Source organism: Thermobia domestica, chromosome 18 (assembly GCF_964235325.1).
Source record: "Thermobia domestica chromosome 18, izTheDome1.hap1.1, whole genome shotgun sequence".
NCBI lineage: Eukaryota > Metazoa > Arthropoda > Insecta > Zygentoma > Lepismatidae > Thermobia > Thermobia domestica.
Window position 1 is genome coordinate 166,639,843 of NC_137471.1, and position 15,578 is coordinate 166,655,420.

The 15,578-nt window shown below is 38.9% G+C and overlaps 1 protein-coding gene across 1 annotated transcript in view; it reads right to left on the reverse strand.

Annotated features, from left to right (window-relative positions):
• Positions 1-4,116: 4,116 nt before the first annotated feature.
• The window catches only part of LOC145674824 (uncharacterized), a 39,127-nt gene continuing 27,665 nt past the window's right edge, over positions 4,117-15,578 (reverse strand). Inside the window, exons 4-5 of the mRNA XM_081745044.1 lie at positions 6,860-7,041; positions 4,117-4,381 (exon numbers count right to left, since the gene is read on the reverse strand). Of these exons, the coding sequence (XP_081601170.1) occupies positions 4,355-4,381; positions 6,860-7,041 (209 nt within the window). The 3' untranslated portion in view covers positions 4,117-4,354. The remainder of the gene's footprint in view (positions 4,382-6,859; positions 7,042-15,578) is intronic.

Genomic DNA, 15,578 nt, shown 5'->3' on the forward strand with positions numbered 1-15,578 from the left:
TAAGGATTTGATACTAATATAGGTTATTTTGGATTATTTTTACATGTTTCGGTATCCCCCGGTGACTCCGGACCGCATACAATGGTAGCTGATTTTGAGTAATCGCTAATGGAAATGTCACCATTGATTTCAGCGACCGTGAAAACTATGGATTTGACACTAATATCAGTCATTTTGGATTACTTTTACGTGTCTCTGTGTCGCCCCCCGTGACTTCCGGCCCTTAGCCGAATGGGGTGAATGCGCTCGGAGTTTCACCATTGAGCTCAGCGACCACGAAAGCTATGGATTTGACACTTATATCGGTCATTTTAGATAATTGTTACATGTCTCGGTAATCCCCCCACATGTGACCCGGGCCCGCATACAATTTCACCTGATTTTGCAAGTCATCGCTAATGAAAATGTCACCATTGATCTCAGCGACCGCGAAAATTATGGATTTGATACTCATATCTGTCATTTTGGATTATTTTTACATCTTGGTACCCCCCATCCCCCACATACACATGTGACCCTCGGTCCGCATACAATGGTAGCTGAATTTGCAAGTCATCGTTAATAAAAGTGTCACTATTGATCTTAGCGACCGCGAAAACTATGTATTTGACACTAATATTGGTCATTTTATATTACTTTTATTTGTTTCGATATTTCAGCCCCCCCGGTGACCCCTGACAAGGAGCTGAATAGCGTGAATTTGGAAGTTTATTGCGAGAGGAGCATCATTATTGATTTCAGCGACCGCGAGAACTATGAATTCGACACTAATATCGGAAATTTTCTACTACTTTTACATGTCCCGATAAACGCCCCCCTGAGACCCCCTGGTTCGAATTTTGAGAAAAACGTTTAACTTTATCTGGAGCGTGGACCAAGGTATTTGTGACTAAAATTTGGTAACTCTCGGTCTATTTTTCTCGTTCCCAAGCCGGTTCCGGTAAAAGCCCTCTGGTTCAAAATTTGAAAAAACGGCTTCGTCTTGATCTGGGGCCTGGGCTAGGTACCCCTGACCAAAATTTGGTAACTATCGGTCCACTCGTCTGGTTCCCAGGCCGCACACAGACAGACAAGCAGACACAGACAAACACACAAACAAACTCTTTATTTTATTTATATTAGATAAAGAATTAATATACTGAATATCAGCTCTCCAACTTGAACGGCTTGCGAGATATTAAATTTTTCGCAAAAATTCGGACCCTCTTAGAATATGTAATATAATGAAACCGATACCGAATGTATGATAACTTCCTAGTTGAGATTGAGGCTTAAGTATATGCCAAAAATCATTTCACTTGACTTTGCAATTTGGATATGATGATCATGCACACATAGTTACATTCAATTTTTTATATAATAATTCATATATTACACATGATTGAAACATTTTTCCCAGTAGTTAGCTCCTCTAGAAATCACAGGCTGCGTCTCAAATAAGTCCTATTGCTATTATTACAATTGCAAATATCCATATCTAAAATTGCCTGAAGTTCTTTTGTCAATAGAAACAAATGAAAAGAAAAAGGATGCCTTGAAAGTAGACAAATTCACCAGTGTTCAAAAGCTGTCTACAATGCACTGAGCAGAATGAGTCTGTGGGTCGTAATACGTTGTTAAGTCAGAGTGGGTCCTGGTGGGTGGGGGGTTGCAGTGGGTCACGTTCTGTTGACCCGCGGCCCCCCGACCCGCTCCATCTCTGGACTCTACATACGGATAAAACAATCATATATATGTATTTTAACCTTCTTGATTTTACTGAACCTTCACTAATTTAAGATAATTTTTAAAAAATGCAGGAAAGCAATTATTAATAACATATATAAAAATATAGAAATGTATTTTGAAGGAAAAAGTAATTGGTGTACTCAAGACTCGAACTCGAGTTGCCTACTCAATAAGCAGACACCTTACCGACTTATCCACGGCACAACGTGCAACTTGTCATTTCGAAGCTTTATTTCTAATGTATGTATTACGTAACACCGCTACCAGATGTCAGTGGTGGTGCGATCACCGTCTTGAAGACCCATTTCGCAGTTACGAGATCACTCTTTTAACCCCCATTAATCCGATTTTTATATACCTATCTCTCTCTCTCTCTCTCTCTCTCTATATATATATATATATATATATATATATATATATATATATATATATATATATATATGACAACATGGGGCCTGTTGCCGTAGATGGCTAAAGGCCGTAAATAAAATTCAAACTTCAAGTGTAACTGGGTAACTCCCGACAATGGCTGATTTAAGACGTTTGATAGCGCGGGTAATGGCTGTTTTATAAATACAGTTGCTATAGCGTGTGTAGGTAAGTGGTTACAGCGTCTGACTGTCATGCTCAGGGTCCGGGGTGGAGGGTTAGTCCGGGTCATAGGATAAGTCTCGGCCTGGACTGAGTTACATTTTTTTCAAGGAATTAAACACTATAAATGATGTTTGCGTTTGATGCTGAATGAGATTTATCCTATGAAGGGAGAAAAACCAGGACGGATACAGGGGGCAGAAGGAAAGACGGACACTGTTTATCCTTAAGTGTTAAAATTTAATTTATTCCCATGTCTTTTGCTCTTTCCTTTCCCTCTTTCCTTCTTTTCTAATTTTGTTTAGCTTTCCATACTTTTTCGGTCTCTGCATGATGCGTATTATTCGTTTCCTTTGCATTAATTCCTATCTCTTTGATCTTAAAGTGAATGGAATTTCTGCAGATTTATCTCGTGGTTGTTTCTCTAAGTGATGCTCTCAGATAGTAATACTTTTTCCTCCAAATGGAGGAATATCCTGGCATGTTATGTTTTCGGGCATGTATTTGCTGTCATGTTGGTTGTCCAACTATCAGGCATACAGTGAAACTATTCTGCTACTGGAAAAAGCTATCATTTCTTATGTATCCAACCTCCAGTTATTACTGTCGCTGACTGTACAACATTGATCCCCATTGAGTACAAATCGTAATAGATAACAAGAAGCGTTTTTCTGTTCAATTAGTAATCGATTAACTGTCCAAAAATATATTCCATCTCCACTCTAATGTGTCTATGAAAACTGGAAGTAACAAAAGTCAACTACTTCCGGTTCTCAAGTTCACATTTATAGAACGAAAACTAGAAGAGATAGCTAAAAGTGGTAATTTAAAAAGAAGACATTTCATTTCGACCATAATATTTCTATTTAAAAAGGAAGTAGCAGAAATGAACCACTTCCGGTTCTAACGTTGATTGTCATAAAATAAAAACCATAATAACTAGGAAGAAGCGGTTTTCTGCTATCTATTAAGCGTTTCAAGGCTATATTTCATTTCCATTTTAATCTCTCTAGTGAAATTGGAAGTAGTACTAGTATAATATAATTTCCGGTTTTAATAATAATTGACAAAATATCCCACGCCAAACCAAATTCCTTCTCGTGGTATACACGTGATACTGCAGTGGTTATCAATAGAAGAGAGAAATAGATAAGTGTTCACTGAATATAAATACAAACATAAGATAAAATTTCAGTAAACATTGTGTACCCTTTGTTCTTTTAGAGGCCGCGGTGCCTCAGTGGTAGAGCGTTCACCTCTTGTGCATAGGGTCTTTGGTTCGATCCCAGCTCCCGCCGAGTGAACTTTGTCGTGGACAAACACCGTACACATGGGTTTTCTCGGATTCTCCCGTTTCCTCCCACTTTCTTCATTTCATCCATTTCTAATCATCACCGTCTCCTTTAGCCTAGCCGGCATAACCGTAGGACGTAAAACTTAGAAAGATTTGGAAGATTTTTGTTCTTTAAAGCTTGCTACTGCTAGTAATAATAATTAAGAAATATATGAGCTGGTATTAAAAATTAATATTGAAAGAAGAAATCTTTGAGTTTTACGTCCCACGAATATGCCGGTTAGGCTAAAGGAGACGCTGATAATGAGTGAAAATGGTGGAATGAAGAAAGTGGGAGCAAACGGGAGAACCCCAAGAAAACCCACGAGCACGGTGTTTGTCCACCACAAAGTCCACACGGCGCGAGCTGGAATTGAACCAGGGACCCCAAGCACCGGAGGTGAACGCTCTACCACTGAGCAACCGCGCCCCCGGAGTTAATATTGAGTAAGTTTAGACTAGAATTTTTAAAACTCTTTTATTTAAATCACTATCAACATCTACGTAGTGATTTCCGCATGTATACATTCCATTGTTGTCAAATACTATAGGAAAACAAGATTAATAACGTTGACAATATAGTATAACAATCATGATAATGTATGCTAATCATTCACAGATGATGAAAGATTCGTTTTCTTGTTTTGTAGCTGCTATTTTCATTTACCTACAGAAATTAACTATGAATTTCATATATAAATATTAGTTCTTGGTACAATCAGCAAAATCCTGAAAAAGAAAAAAATATATTATTGAGATTTTAGAAGCCAGTAAAGAACGAGAACTAATTTATTACTCATAATGGATCTTAGGAGGTAAGGGTATTATTTCTGATATAGGGTCATTCCATGTCAAGTGGACCAATGATTCTCACTTCATCATCTCCGATTTGTTTCAAATTTTGAAATTTTACCTGACACCAACAATGAAGAATGGTCAAATTTGAGTTGAAGATCTGTATTGGTTGCGGTAGTAGGGCGTTTTCAAAATGACTCCTGTCTCAGCAACAACGAGTAGCAAACGTCTTCTCTCATTTTGAAGTGCCTGCCATTTTGAACCTGAAAGCTCTGATAACCTTCAAAATTTGTTTCCTAGGAGAAATTTTACAGTAGATGAAGGTCAGTTGGTCACAAATTCCCTTGGGGATTCAGAACTTGTACAATAAATTAACAAAGTTGGGTAAAAAGTGTATGACCGTTTCATGTATGCCATATTTAGACCTCCATAAAGTTGGATGAAGTGAAGTCAGTAGATTGATGTTAGAAAGAGAGAAACCATAATATACGTACTTTAGAATAGATAAAACATTTAGTCTTTAGCGCATATGGTTTAAAGGCTATGTGTCCTTATAAATGGGAAAAATGAAAGTATGTGAGAAATGGATCTCTTTGGTATCCAAAAATGGCCATGTTGCCAACCTTACACCAACTTGTAACCATAACCCATACAAAGAGCATGTCTTGATATAGTTAGGAATGAATTTTGGTGTTGGTGCCTTGTTTGGTTTTTGGATGGTTGTAAGTTATATTCTAGGTCAGTTCACAAAATCACCACATACTTAATTTCTATAGTATATCTATGCAAGTAGTACTTTTATTGTACATTTGCTCTTTGTTATCAAGTTACATTAAGAAATTTTATCTTACAGATATTATGGCCACATCAAGAGATATCGGTCTACCAGATTGTACTATATAGGAAAAAATGAAGGCTCTGCATGCTACAGAAAAAGTTTTCTAAAAGTTGTGAGTTTAAAATGTGTGCAGACTCTACAGAAGAATAGAAATAATTATTACTTATGTGAACAGGGTATGAAGTACTACCAGATGATGCATTTATATCTCTTCACCATGAATACCTGCTACTGGTTAAATACGAAGACCTACAACTCCACTGTTGCAACCCGTTCGATTACCATAAATCAACACTATCAAAAAAAATCACTACGAGTCATTGATAAAAACAGTTATGTTAAAAAAAAAAAGAAGTGGGAAGGATATTGAACCAGGACAGAAGCTGTGTGCAGGTTGTAGGGAAAGAAATCTTTCAATAGAGAAATCAGCTGTGGGGTCAGCCAGTAATAGAAACATCTGAATTCAATCCACCTGAGTCTCAAAGGAGGAAACTTAACACAAGTCTTCTACTATTCACAAGTCAACTACTATTCACTACTGACTACTGTATTTCACTACTGAGTACTATTCACTACTGACTACTGTATTTCATGACTATTCACTACTGACTACTGTATTTCACTACTGAGTACTATTCACTACTGACTACTGTATTTCACTACTGAGTACTATTCACTACTGACTACTGTATTTCATGACTATTCACTACTGACTACTGTATTTCACTACTGACCACAGTATCTGACTACTGTATTTCATACAGACAAACAGTCAACAGACTTGTTGCTGTGCATCATTTTTTCTACCTCAAATGTCTGCACGATCTATGCTACCTCTTACTTAGGCTAGTTTTAGACGGAAGCTTTTATCATAGCATTTCTCGTAGCAGATGTGCTGCCAAAAATTTCATATAATATTCTATGGCATCAAAAGTATATGATGCTTTTAAACGAAAGCACTTTGATAAGCATCTGTCGTGATGTAGCAAACAAATCACTCTAGAAGAGCGCAATTATGGCTCCGAAATTAAGCGTGAGGTAGCTAAAGCTATAGTAATTGTAACAACAGTTCTCGCCGGTCATATTAAAAAACGAAAATCACAAAGAAGTATGTGGACAAAGAGCATCCATACTCCAACTCATTTTTCTTTACTACAATTCAATTTCCCACACAAAACGAAGAGCATGGATATTTGGCACAAAATCTTTCGCTTCTTTTTAACACACCACGGCGCTGCAATCGGACCAGAAATGCTGGGGAAAATGCTACGAAATACGAGTAGATCAGGTTCTATCGACAAGAAATGCCATAGGATATGCCATGGCATGGGAAATGCTATAGCATTTGCTGCTTTACACGGTAGGATATCGATGATACGATTTTTGCTATGAGAAATGCTACGATAAATGCTTCCGTCTAAAACTAGCCTTAGAGTCTTGAGGATGCAAGTTGAAACATCACAAAATGCATGAACATCTTTCTCGTTGGCTGATAAAAAGGTGGCATTAAACAATAATCTATACGAACTATCAACGTATATGTTGGAGTTATATAAAGTTATGTTTTGTCTTACCACTATAGTTTGTTCTCTCATCCAGCCCATAGGAGTACATACGTATGTCTCGGTTTCTCCTGTATAACAATTGGAATGACAAGTGAACGTGCATACGCTTCCAATCACAATATGTTGAGTCTCTTGCATACATTTAATAGGACTCCAATAGCCATTCGGAAGGGAAGGAAGTGTAGGACATACTTAGCGCAAGAGAAAGAAAAATATTGATTTATTAACTTTCAGTTATCTATTTCATATTTTAAAGAGAGGTATGAAAATATTACAAACGCAAATAGATAGTAACGTACATTTTATTTTAATGTAGTAGGGGTATTTTTCAACTTCAGTTATCAAAGGAGTACCACTTGAGATGACGAAACTTGGATAAGACAAAGCTATTTATGCAACGTTACTTATCCTCCAAATCGATAGACAAACTCTACCATTCACTCATTGTAGACTAGCGATCATGTAAACACATGGATTGCAATTGAAGCACCCGTCAAGTATCAACTACATGATGTGATTAAATTTCTTCAGGCAGCTGTTGCGTTCCCTCAAACTGCAAGATCAGACAGTTCAGAAGAGATTCTGCCACTTGATCATTGTGAAGTAGCGAGCGTGAAAACATATAGAGTGCAATCGAAACGCCCGCCTAGTGTGAACAACATGATGTAATTGATTTCTCCAGGCAGGTGCTGAATTCCCTGAAATTCCAAGATGAAACAGTTCACAACAGATTCTGTCGGTCAATCATTGTAAAATAGCCAGTGTGAAAACATATTGAGTGCAATTGAAGCGCCAGCCAAGTGTGAACTACATGATATAATTGATTTCTCCAGACAGGTGCTGAATTCCCTGAAACTCCAACATTAGACAGTTGAGCAATCGTAATCATGAACCACATGATTCACGCTTCATCAAGGTCTTTACCCTTGAGGTCGTGTAGGTCAGTAAGTGTTCCTTTAAGCTCTCTGTAGCACTCTTACAAGCAGCTACCACTTATAAAGGTCCTCCTTAGTCATGAAATGATGAATTGTAGCTGTGTTATGCCCTTTCGTCTAAAGAAATTGAACTGAAACGTGTAGTTCACACTTGGTGGACACTCCGATTAGTTACATGCTTGTTGCTTCACAACGATTCAATGATATAATATGTCTATCGGCCTGAGGGATGGATGAAGTACAGTGAATAACCGCCTTATCGCCAGTTCGCCATTTCATGTGGTTTTCCTGTATAAGCTTCACAGAAATGGGAAAAATAGCCCTTGTACCTTTTAGGGAGCAATAATAACCACAATAATTCTTTCAAATTGAAAATATGGATATTACGACTTTGCTGAATCCATAGTTACTTCCACTATAATGTTGAAACCACTTTAGATGTGAGCAATATCATTATAGTACTTAGACTCGTTCTAAATAGTGGAGATTTGTTAATGGGATCACTTAAGTACGTGTTTGCACTAGCGTTCAAAAGCAATGAGTCTAGTCCACTAAATCAGTCATGTATTTTAACCATTATTCACGTCTCTTACCTTGATACAGTGGCGGTTTTTCAGGGAAGTCACATCAGTAGAAATTTAAACTTGATCATTATATGCTACATCTTTTACCGATGTGAATTCTCTCAACAACCACCACTCTCTTGATATAATAAAATAAATAAAAATTACACATAAATTAAGAAATAAGTAAATTCATTGCTAAAAGTTCATCGCCCTGTAGAAGGCCGATGTCCTTCTCCATCATCTGCATATCGAAATGCAGATGACGGGCACATTAGCATATTGATATGTAAATATGATAATTTTGTGGTTTAATTATTTGCTTAACATAAGCATATGCTGTGCATATTTATTTGATATTATTAGTAATGAAGTGTGAAACACCTAGCATAGTACGTAAATATTAATACAATATTGTATTATATTGTATTTATTTCAGTGTGTTTATTACATTTATAGGCATTATATAGAGTATATTGGGTTGCATATAATTACTGCATTGTTGCATAATGCATAACTTACAGGGGATGATGGAAGATAATGATATAAAAAGCAGAGATGAAAGATTAATTAAAGAGGATATGAGCAGATTCTATAAGAATCATACTTGATTTTTCTGAACGCTTGGAAGAGAGCTAGAGCTGAGAAAAGTTTTTTTTTTTCTTTCCCGACTTACTGTCGCCGATACTACAGGATGGGAGGTCTCTCTCAACTCACCACGGCAAGAAATACCCAGAATAGAAACTAAATAAGTATCGTATACCCAGGAAGTAGCCTATAGACTTCCTTTGGTGAATTTACACTGGGTTTGATACAGTGTGTTGAAACACGGAGTTCGTATTGTTTAAATGCCATAAAGTTTTTCACTTCTACATGCGAAATTTTAGGTTTCTAAAGGTGTGATTTCCAATGTACCTAGCGTCAGCGTCTCTTCCTCCCCCCCTGTTCACCAAAAACCAGTAACCTGGCTAGCGAGCCTCTTGCTCGGTTCCCAACATGCAACACCAATTTGAAAATGTATACTCTAATTTGACTTATTTTCTGTGTTTAATATTAATATTTACGTACTAAGCTATACTCGTTCTTGGAAAGACCGCATAAAATTCTGTTTAATTTTAACAACGTGTTTCCCTTATCGAACAAGACACTTAGATCTTGTATTTGTGAAAAATAAATAATTAACAAATATGTTTCCTTCAATCTCTCTCCAAGCAAGCATGGATGCATTGGAAGCAGACACTTTGAACGACAGCCACAGAAATTGGGTATACCGCTGCTTCTGAGAGAGATGACAGTTAATAAAATGTATAAATATGTATTCTTTGTATGTTTAACTTTAGTTTAATGTATAATATCATATGTTTCTATGTTTTATTTGTATGTAACAAGTGAAGAAAACAAAAGTAGGCGGAAATCTTTCATAGTTTCTGCTGTAAGCAAAAACTTCCGGTGCTGGCCACTGCCTGGAGGAGGGGCAGCACGTATCAGCCAAGAAAGGTGAAGTTGGCTACGAATGGTGGCTGAAGAATGGCATTGACACAGGAGACCACCCGCAATATTCGCCTCAAGGCAAGATCCTTTGTCAAAGGGTGCTGGGAGAAGCGAGTTTCTTCGTTTCCTGTGTTTTGCCAGAAACATATACTCGTTTTCCTTGGAGAACGGGGTAGTTGAAACTAGACTCGTGAAGTAACAAGAGATAGTTTTGCGGTGTGGTAGGAAGTCACCTAACTTCCCGTACAGAGTTCGATACCCAGGACACGGTGAGAACAATTGTTTCGGTTCCCCGGGATTGGTCCTGTGAACAACTGTATCGCGAGTGTGTTAATCTAAATTTCTTCAAGAGCATGATATAGTCCAGTGACAAACAATGTGTTACTTACACATATTTGAAGTGATACGTCAGTGGTACTCATTCTATTCAGTGACAATGAATGTTTAACATTTAAAGTCAGTATTAAATATTTCGTCCATTCTCTGGGTGCTTAGAACACTCAGTAGAGACCAAATAATTTGAAGCTTATTCATAACTCCCATTGCTAATATGGGACAATTGCATTTTTCCAACTATGGGAGAAATATATATCCTGACATATCTCAAATAGAGATACAACACCGAGGCCAGTAACGCTATTAAACTGTGCCTGTCCTTGGACAATTTTAGCACAAGGCTGCAAGTATTTAATTTGCTTGCTTTTAAAATTGGAGCTACTAAACATTCTTTCATAGAATGCTTGAATTTCAGCGTACCATATCTTCTACCAGAACATTTTCGTGTAGTGGAATGAGCATCTAGGAGGACACTGTGTTAAATCAATTTCAGAACTTGTGTACGTCAAGTGAAGTTTGAACAGTGCATCACCATATAAAAATCTTGTTTATGTTTATCTTCTATCTGTGTTGTTAGCCCACAATATAGTGAAATATGTTTCTTCGACAGTGAAATACATCTCTCCTCTAAACTGTTAGAGACGAGAAACTAAAAATTATGAGGAGATAAATAAATTCTGTAAATATTTCTATAAAAGTTTTTTTTTTATTTTAAAGGTCAGTCAGACCTTTCAGGTTCAGTTCAGCCTACATTAATTCTCATTCATTTTATTTTTTTTAGTGTGATACAATATCAAGTGTATCAAATCTATAAGTAACGTGTTTATGTGATAGTGCACTACAAAGGTGATAAGTATTTAGTGTATAAAGTGTGATATCATCTCATCTACCATGGGTGAGATGCCTGTTTCCTATGTGGGAAATAAATCTGTCAGCTCATACCAGAACAACTGTTTATTCAATTGCTGTAGGGTGAGTACCTGCACTAATGATATCTTTGTTTCAGGAGTGTGATTCAAGGAGACATTTTCCCCTTGAATGTGTATGTTGACCATCTCTCTGTATGGGGCTCAGAGAGAATTCTGCCCAAAAAGAACAAAATAACAGCCATGAAATAGTGAGATCATTTACAGGCTGCTACCTGTAAAAATTTAAAGTATAGATTTTTTTTTCTTTTAACCTATTTGAAAATTATAACTGACTCACTATTATAGCATCCTTGAGCATGGTTGTTATGCAGATGGCCCTGAGATCTGCTGTTCTACAGAAATACATAATTTTTGCTCTACCGACTTCATAAGAGAGTGGCGGCCCTTACAGGAGAGAACCTGATCTCCAAGAGGGAATAAATAACTTCTTATATTCTTTTGATATTTGCATTTATGTAAATACTTCAGTTAATTAAATATTCCCAGCCACTCTCCTTCAACTTTTTTTTTTTATATATTGTGTTGGTGTCGTTAGGTAAACAGTAGCTTCGGCTCTGGCCACCTAGCACCTCACAAAAATAAGTGGCGACCCAGCTATCGGGCTGGAACTTCACGTGCTGTGTTAGCCACTTCAATAATAAGTGGCTTCCCAGCTGCAGGGCACGATACTTCACGCTTGTGAATGAGAGTATAATTCTATATACTCAATGGTCAACATACAGTTGGTTTAAATTTCGGTATATGTTTTGTTTATCTCTTCCCGAAAATTTCCAAGAACGTAGGTGTCTTGTGTTTTAAAATTTATTTATGTTTGAATATTTTTGTCTTAACATTACTAGAGAATTCAGTTTATTTAGAACTTTGGGGGGAAGAAACCTTGTAATTCCGTTTTACTCGTAAATGGTTGTAACGCGAGCACAGGCTCGAAGAGAAAGAAATATGGATAACGAGTTCGTATTTGAAGAGTTCGCACAGAGAGCTGGGGAGCTCTCTGAAGAAAATAGTCTTAATGACGCTCAGAGCGCTAACGAGCGTCCGGTCAGCGTTGTGGGAGACGCTGCTGCGGTGGATACGGTTCCGCCAGTCCCCAGTAGGGAACCGGAAGTACCATTGCGGGAGGAAAGGGAAGAAACCATCGGAAATCAAAATGAGGTTAGCCCAGCCAGTAACACTAGTAGGGTATTTGAGAACATAAATAACATGAATATTGCTGCCATGTTTGGGGAGATTTTACTAAAATTAGAAGAAAATAGTAGAAGTATTCGGGAAGATTTTAACACCAAATTAGAGGAAAGTACGAGAAGACAAGAAGAGAATAATCGTAGTTTAAAGGAGGATTTAAATTTGAAGTTAGTAGAAAGTTCAAAGGGTCTGGAAAAGCTAGAAAAGAAAATCGAGGAAAGTAATAGCACGTTAGAGACAAGTTATCTGAGACTAGAACAGGCGGTTGAGTCCAGCAATGCTCGTCTTGAACTCCAGATGGAGGCTGTGAGTTCAAGACTGGAGCAAAGTGAGCGTCAGCTGACGGAGCGTCTGGAGCTCACGACTGCAGAGCTTAGGGGGGAAATACATCAGGCCAGAGAAGAACTGTCTACGCGTGTAACCGAAACTTCTAGCAGGATTGACGAAGTTCAAGAGAATGCTTCTAGCTTAGCTAGACAGTTAGATGAGAATTACACAGAACTTGCTGACAGTGTTAGACAGGTCTCGTCTCGTGTCGAACAGACCACTCTTACTCTGAATAATCAGGTCAGGCGAGTGGAAGTGAATTTCACTTCCCAACTAGCAAGGATCCGGGGGGAACTAGAGCAGGAAACGCCACTCGATGAGATCAGGTCGGAATGTAACGGTAGCATCCAACAGATGCAAGAGACCGTTCATGACGTGTGTGCACAGCTCGAGAAGAAAATGGAGGAGTGGAAGAGCTCCATTCAGAAGGAGACAAGTGATGTGATAGAGGGGAGACTCGCTAACATCTCCGTCTCCAGCACACAAGAAAGACCACCATCTCCGAACAATGTCTCGAGTCGCGATCTGCCTGGTTCTCAACCTGGGAACCTCGCTACTTCCCGCGAGACAGAACCTGTCCCGTCGACGTCTCGCTCATGCAATCATGAGACGAGACAACATCTCGCAACAGCCTTTGGACTTATACACAGGGATGTTACCTTACCTGTGTATCATGGGAATGAAACTGAGACCGAAACATACAACTTTCTCCAAGATCTCGACCGGTACTTTGAGGTCACTGGAGTACCGGACGAGATGAGGCTCAGCTTCATACCGCGAGCGATTCGGAATACTTGCTACCAATGGTTTCAAGTTAACCGAAACAAAATTAACACCTACGAAGATTTTGTGCATAACTTCAGACAGTGTTATCTTAGCGAAGAGCGGCTGGCAAACCTCAGGGCAACGATTCTCACCTCCCACTTCGACAACCGTATACACAAATCCCCCGCAGAATATCTGCTGGATTTGTTACATAAGAACAGTATACTAGAGCCAAGAATGTCTGACGCTACGTTACTAAAGGTACTTCCGCGTCATTTCCCGAACTGGCTATTTAGGGCGATAGTCTCTTCTCGCCCGAAAACAATAGCAGAACTGTTAAATCTTGTACAGGAACTGCAGTCGTCGATGACGAATCGCGACCAGTTCTTCCAGGGTAACCAGAGGAAAGGGGTCAACATGCTCCAAGTGAGCGTGGAAAACGAGGACAATAACCCCTCTGGCCACAGTGGGAAGCACGCTGCTCGTAAGAAAAATAGAACGAGAGAAAATCAGCGTCCTTACCAGAGACAGAGACATCAAAACACGAATAATAACCACCAGCGATCCCCGCCTCGCCATCCGAGCAGCGGAAGTGGGTCGTCTGGCTGGTCACGTGGGGGGAACTCCCACTCCTCTCACAACAACAACAACATTCGTGGAGCCCGCGGTAGGAGGGGAGGAACGCGCCAGACGGAAAGACCACAGGGAAATTCCTTCCGTCATGCGGACGAGGAAATCCAACTGCTGGAACACTATGACCGGGCGCCTCCTCCTACCAGCCAGAACCAAAACATGACCAGGAGTAACCAATCCTCTTCTTCTGCTCCCAGAGAATGAGGATTGTCCGCATGTGCTTGGGACAACGTTAGGATGGCTATGGAGAACACGAGTACATCTGAGTTGACAAATGAAAATTCCAAGTATGTGCGTAATTTAGAAGAAAATGTAGAAAATATTCATTTACATGAAAGTACGTGTGAAACCGCAGTTAAAGAGATTTTTGAAAATGTAGTGGAAAAAGAAGAAGAAAACTGTAATATTTGTTCAGAAATAATAGCAAAGAAGCATTTCAGTGAAGGCATGTTCAAAAATAAGTTAACCTTGTTAAGTAGGACAGAAGAACATATCGATTTAGATAGGGCTGTATATGAAGAGGCCAATGGCATTTTTAAGAATTTATTTGATTCAAGTAATGAAGAACTACCCAGTAATAACGTCATCTCACTACCAGAGATTAATGTACTTTTGTTTGGAAAGGAAGTTAATTCTTTATTAGATACAGGAGCTACTTGCTCAGCTATTTCTAAAGAAATTTGGGACTCCGTCTCAAATAGCCACCCCACACCTGCATTTTTGAGTGCTAAGAATATACGGGTTACGTCTGCTTTCGGAAGTAAATCAGCGACGATCATAGGCCAGACGCTGTTAGTCATTCAGATACATGGGAAGGAATTTCATACATTAGGCATCATTATTTCAGGTCTGAACAGATCTTTGATTTTAGGTTCCAACTTCTTTACAGAATCTCGTGCCGTGTGAGATTATGATACTGGCCTTCTACATCTCAAACATCCTCATGATGTAGAAGTCAAATTTAGATCTGTAGATTGCGAGACTGAGGATCTAGTAGTTCGTTGTTTAGAATTGAATGGTGAGTGCGAGAAACCATATAGTTTCATTGAGGAGTTAGATAATTTTGAGTGTAATTTTTCCCCGTCAGATGAAGGACGGAAGGCCATACGGGTTAGCGCACAGAATGAGCATAAGACCTGCAGAGAAAAGGCTGCTCGTGCCCCGAACTTGGATGATGGTAGATTCCCAAGTGCCCAAGAAATGGCAGTTCATGTATTCCCACCAGAAGAGTGGCTTAAAGTGAACACACGTGCCTCCCATTCAGATATAGAAGATTTTGTAGCGAACTACTCAGATCTCTCAGCCTCACAAAGAGAGAGTTTGAAAGCTGTTCTTTTAAAGCACCAGGCGCTTTTTGATATCAAGCCAGGTTGCATAACTAACTACGAGCACGAGGTTGGAGTAACGGACGAACGTCCCATAAAAACTAAATTGTATCCTTACCCAAAGAAATTCAGGAATTTAGTATCGAATGAAATTTCGCGTTGGGAGGCCTGGGGTGTGATCAAGAAGATGCCTACCGCTTTTATAAACCCTCTGGTAGTGACGCCGAAGAGCGACGGACGCA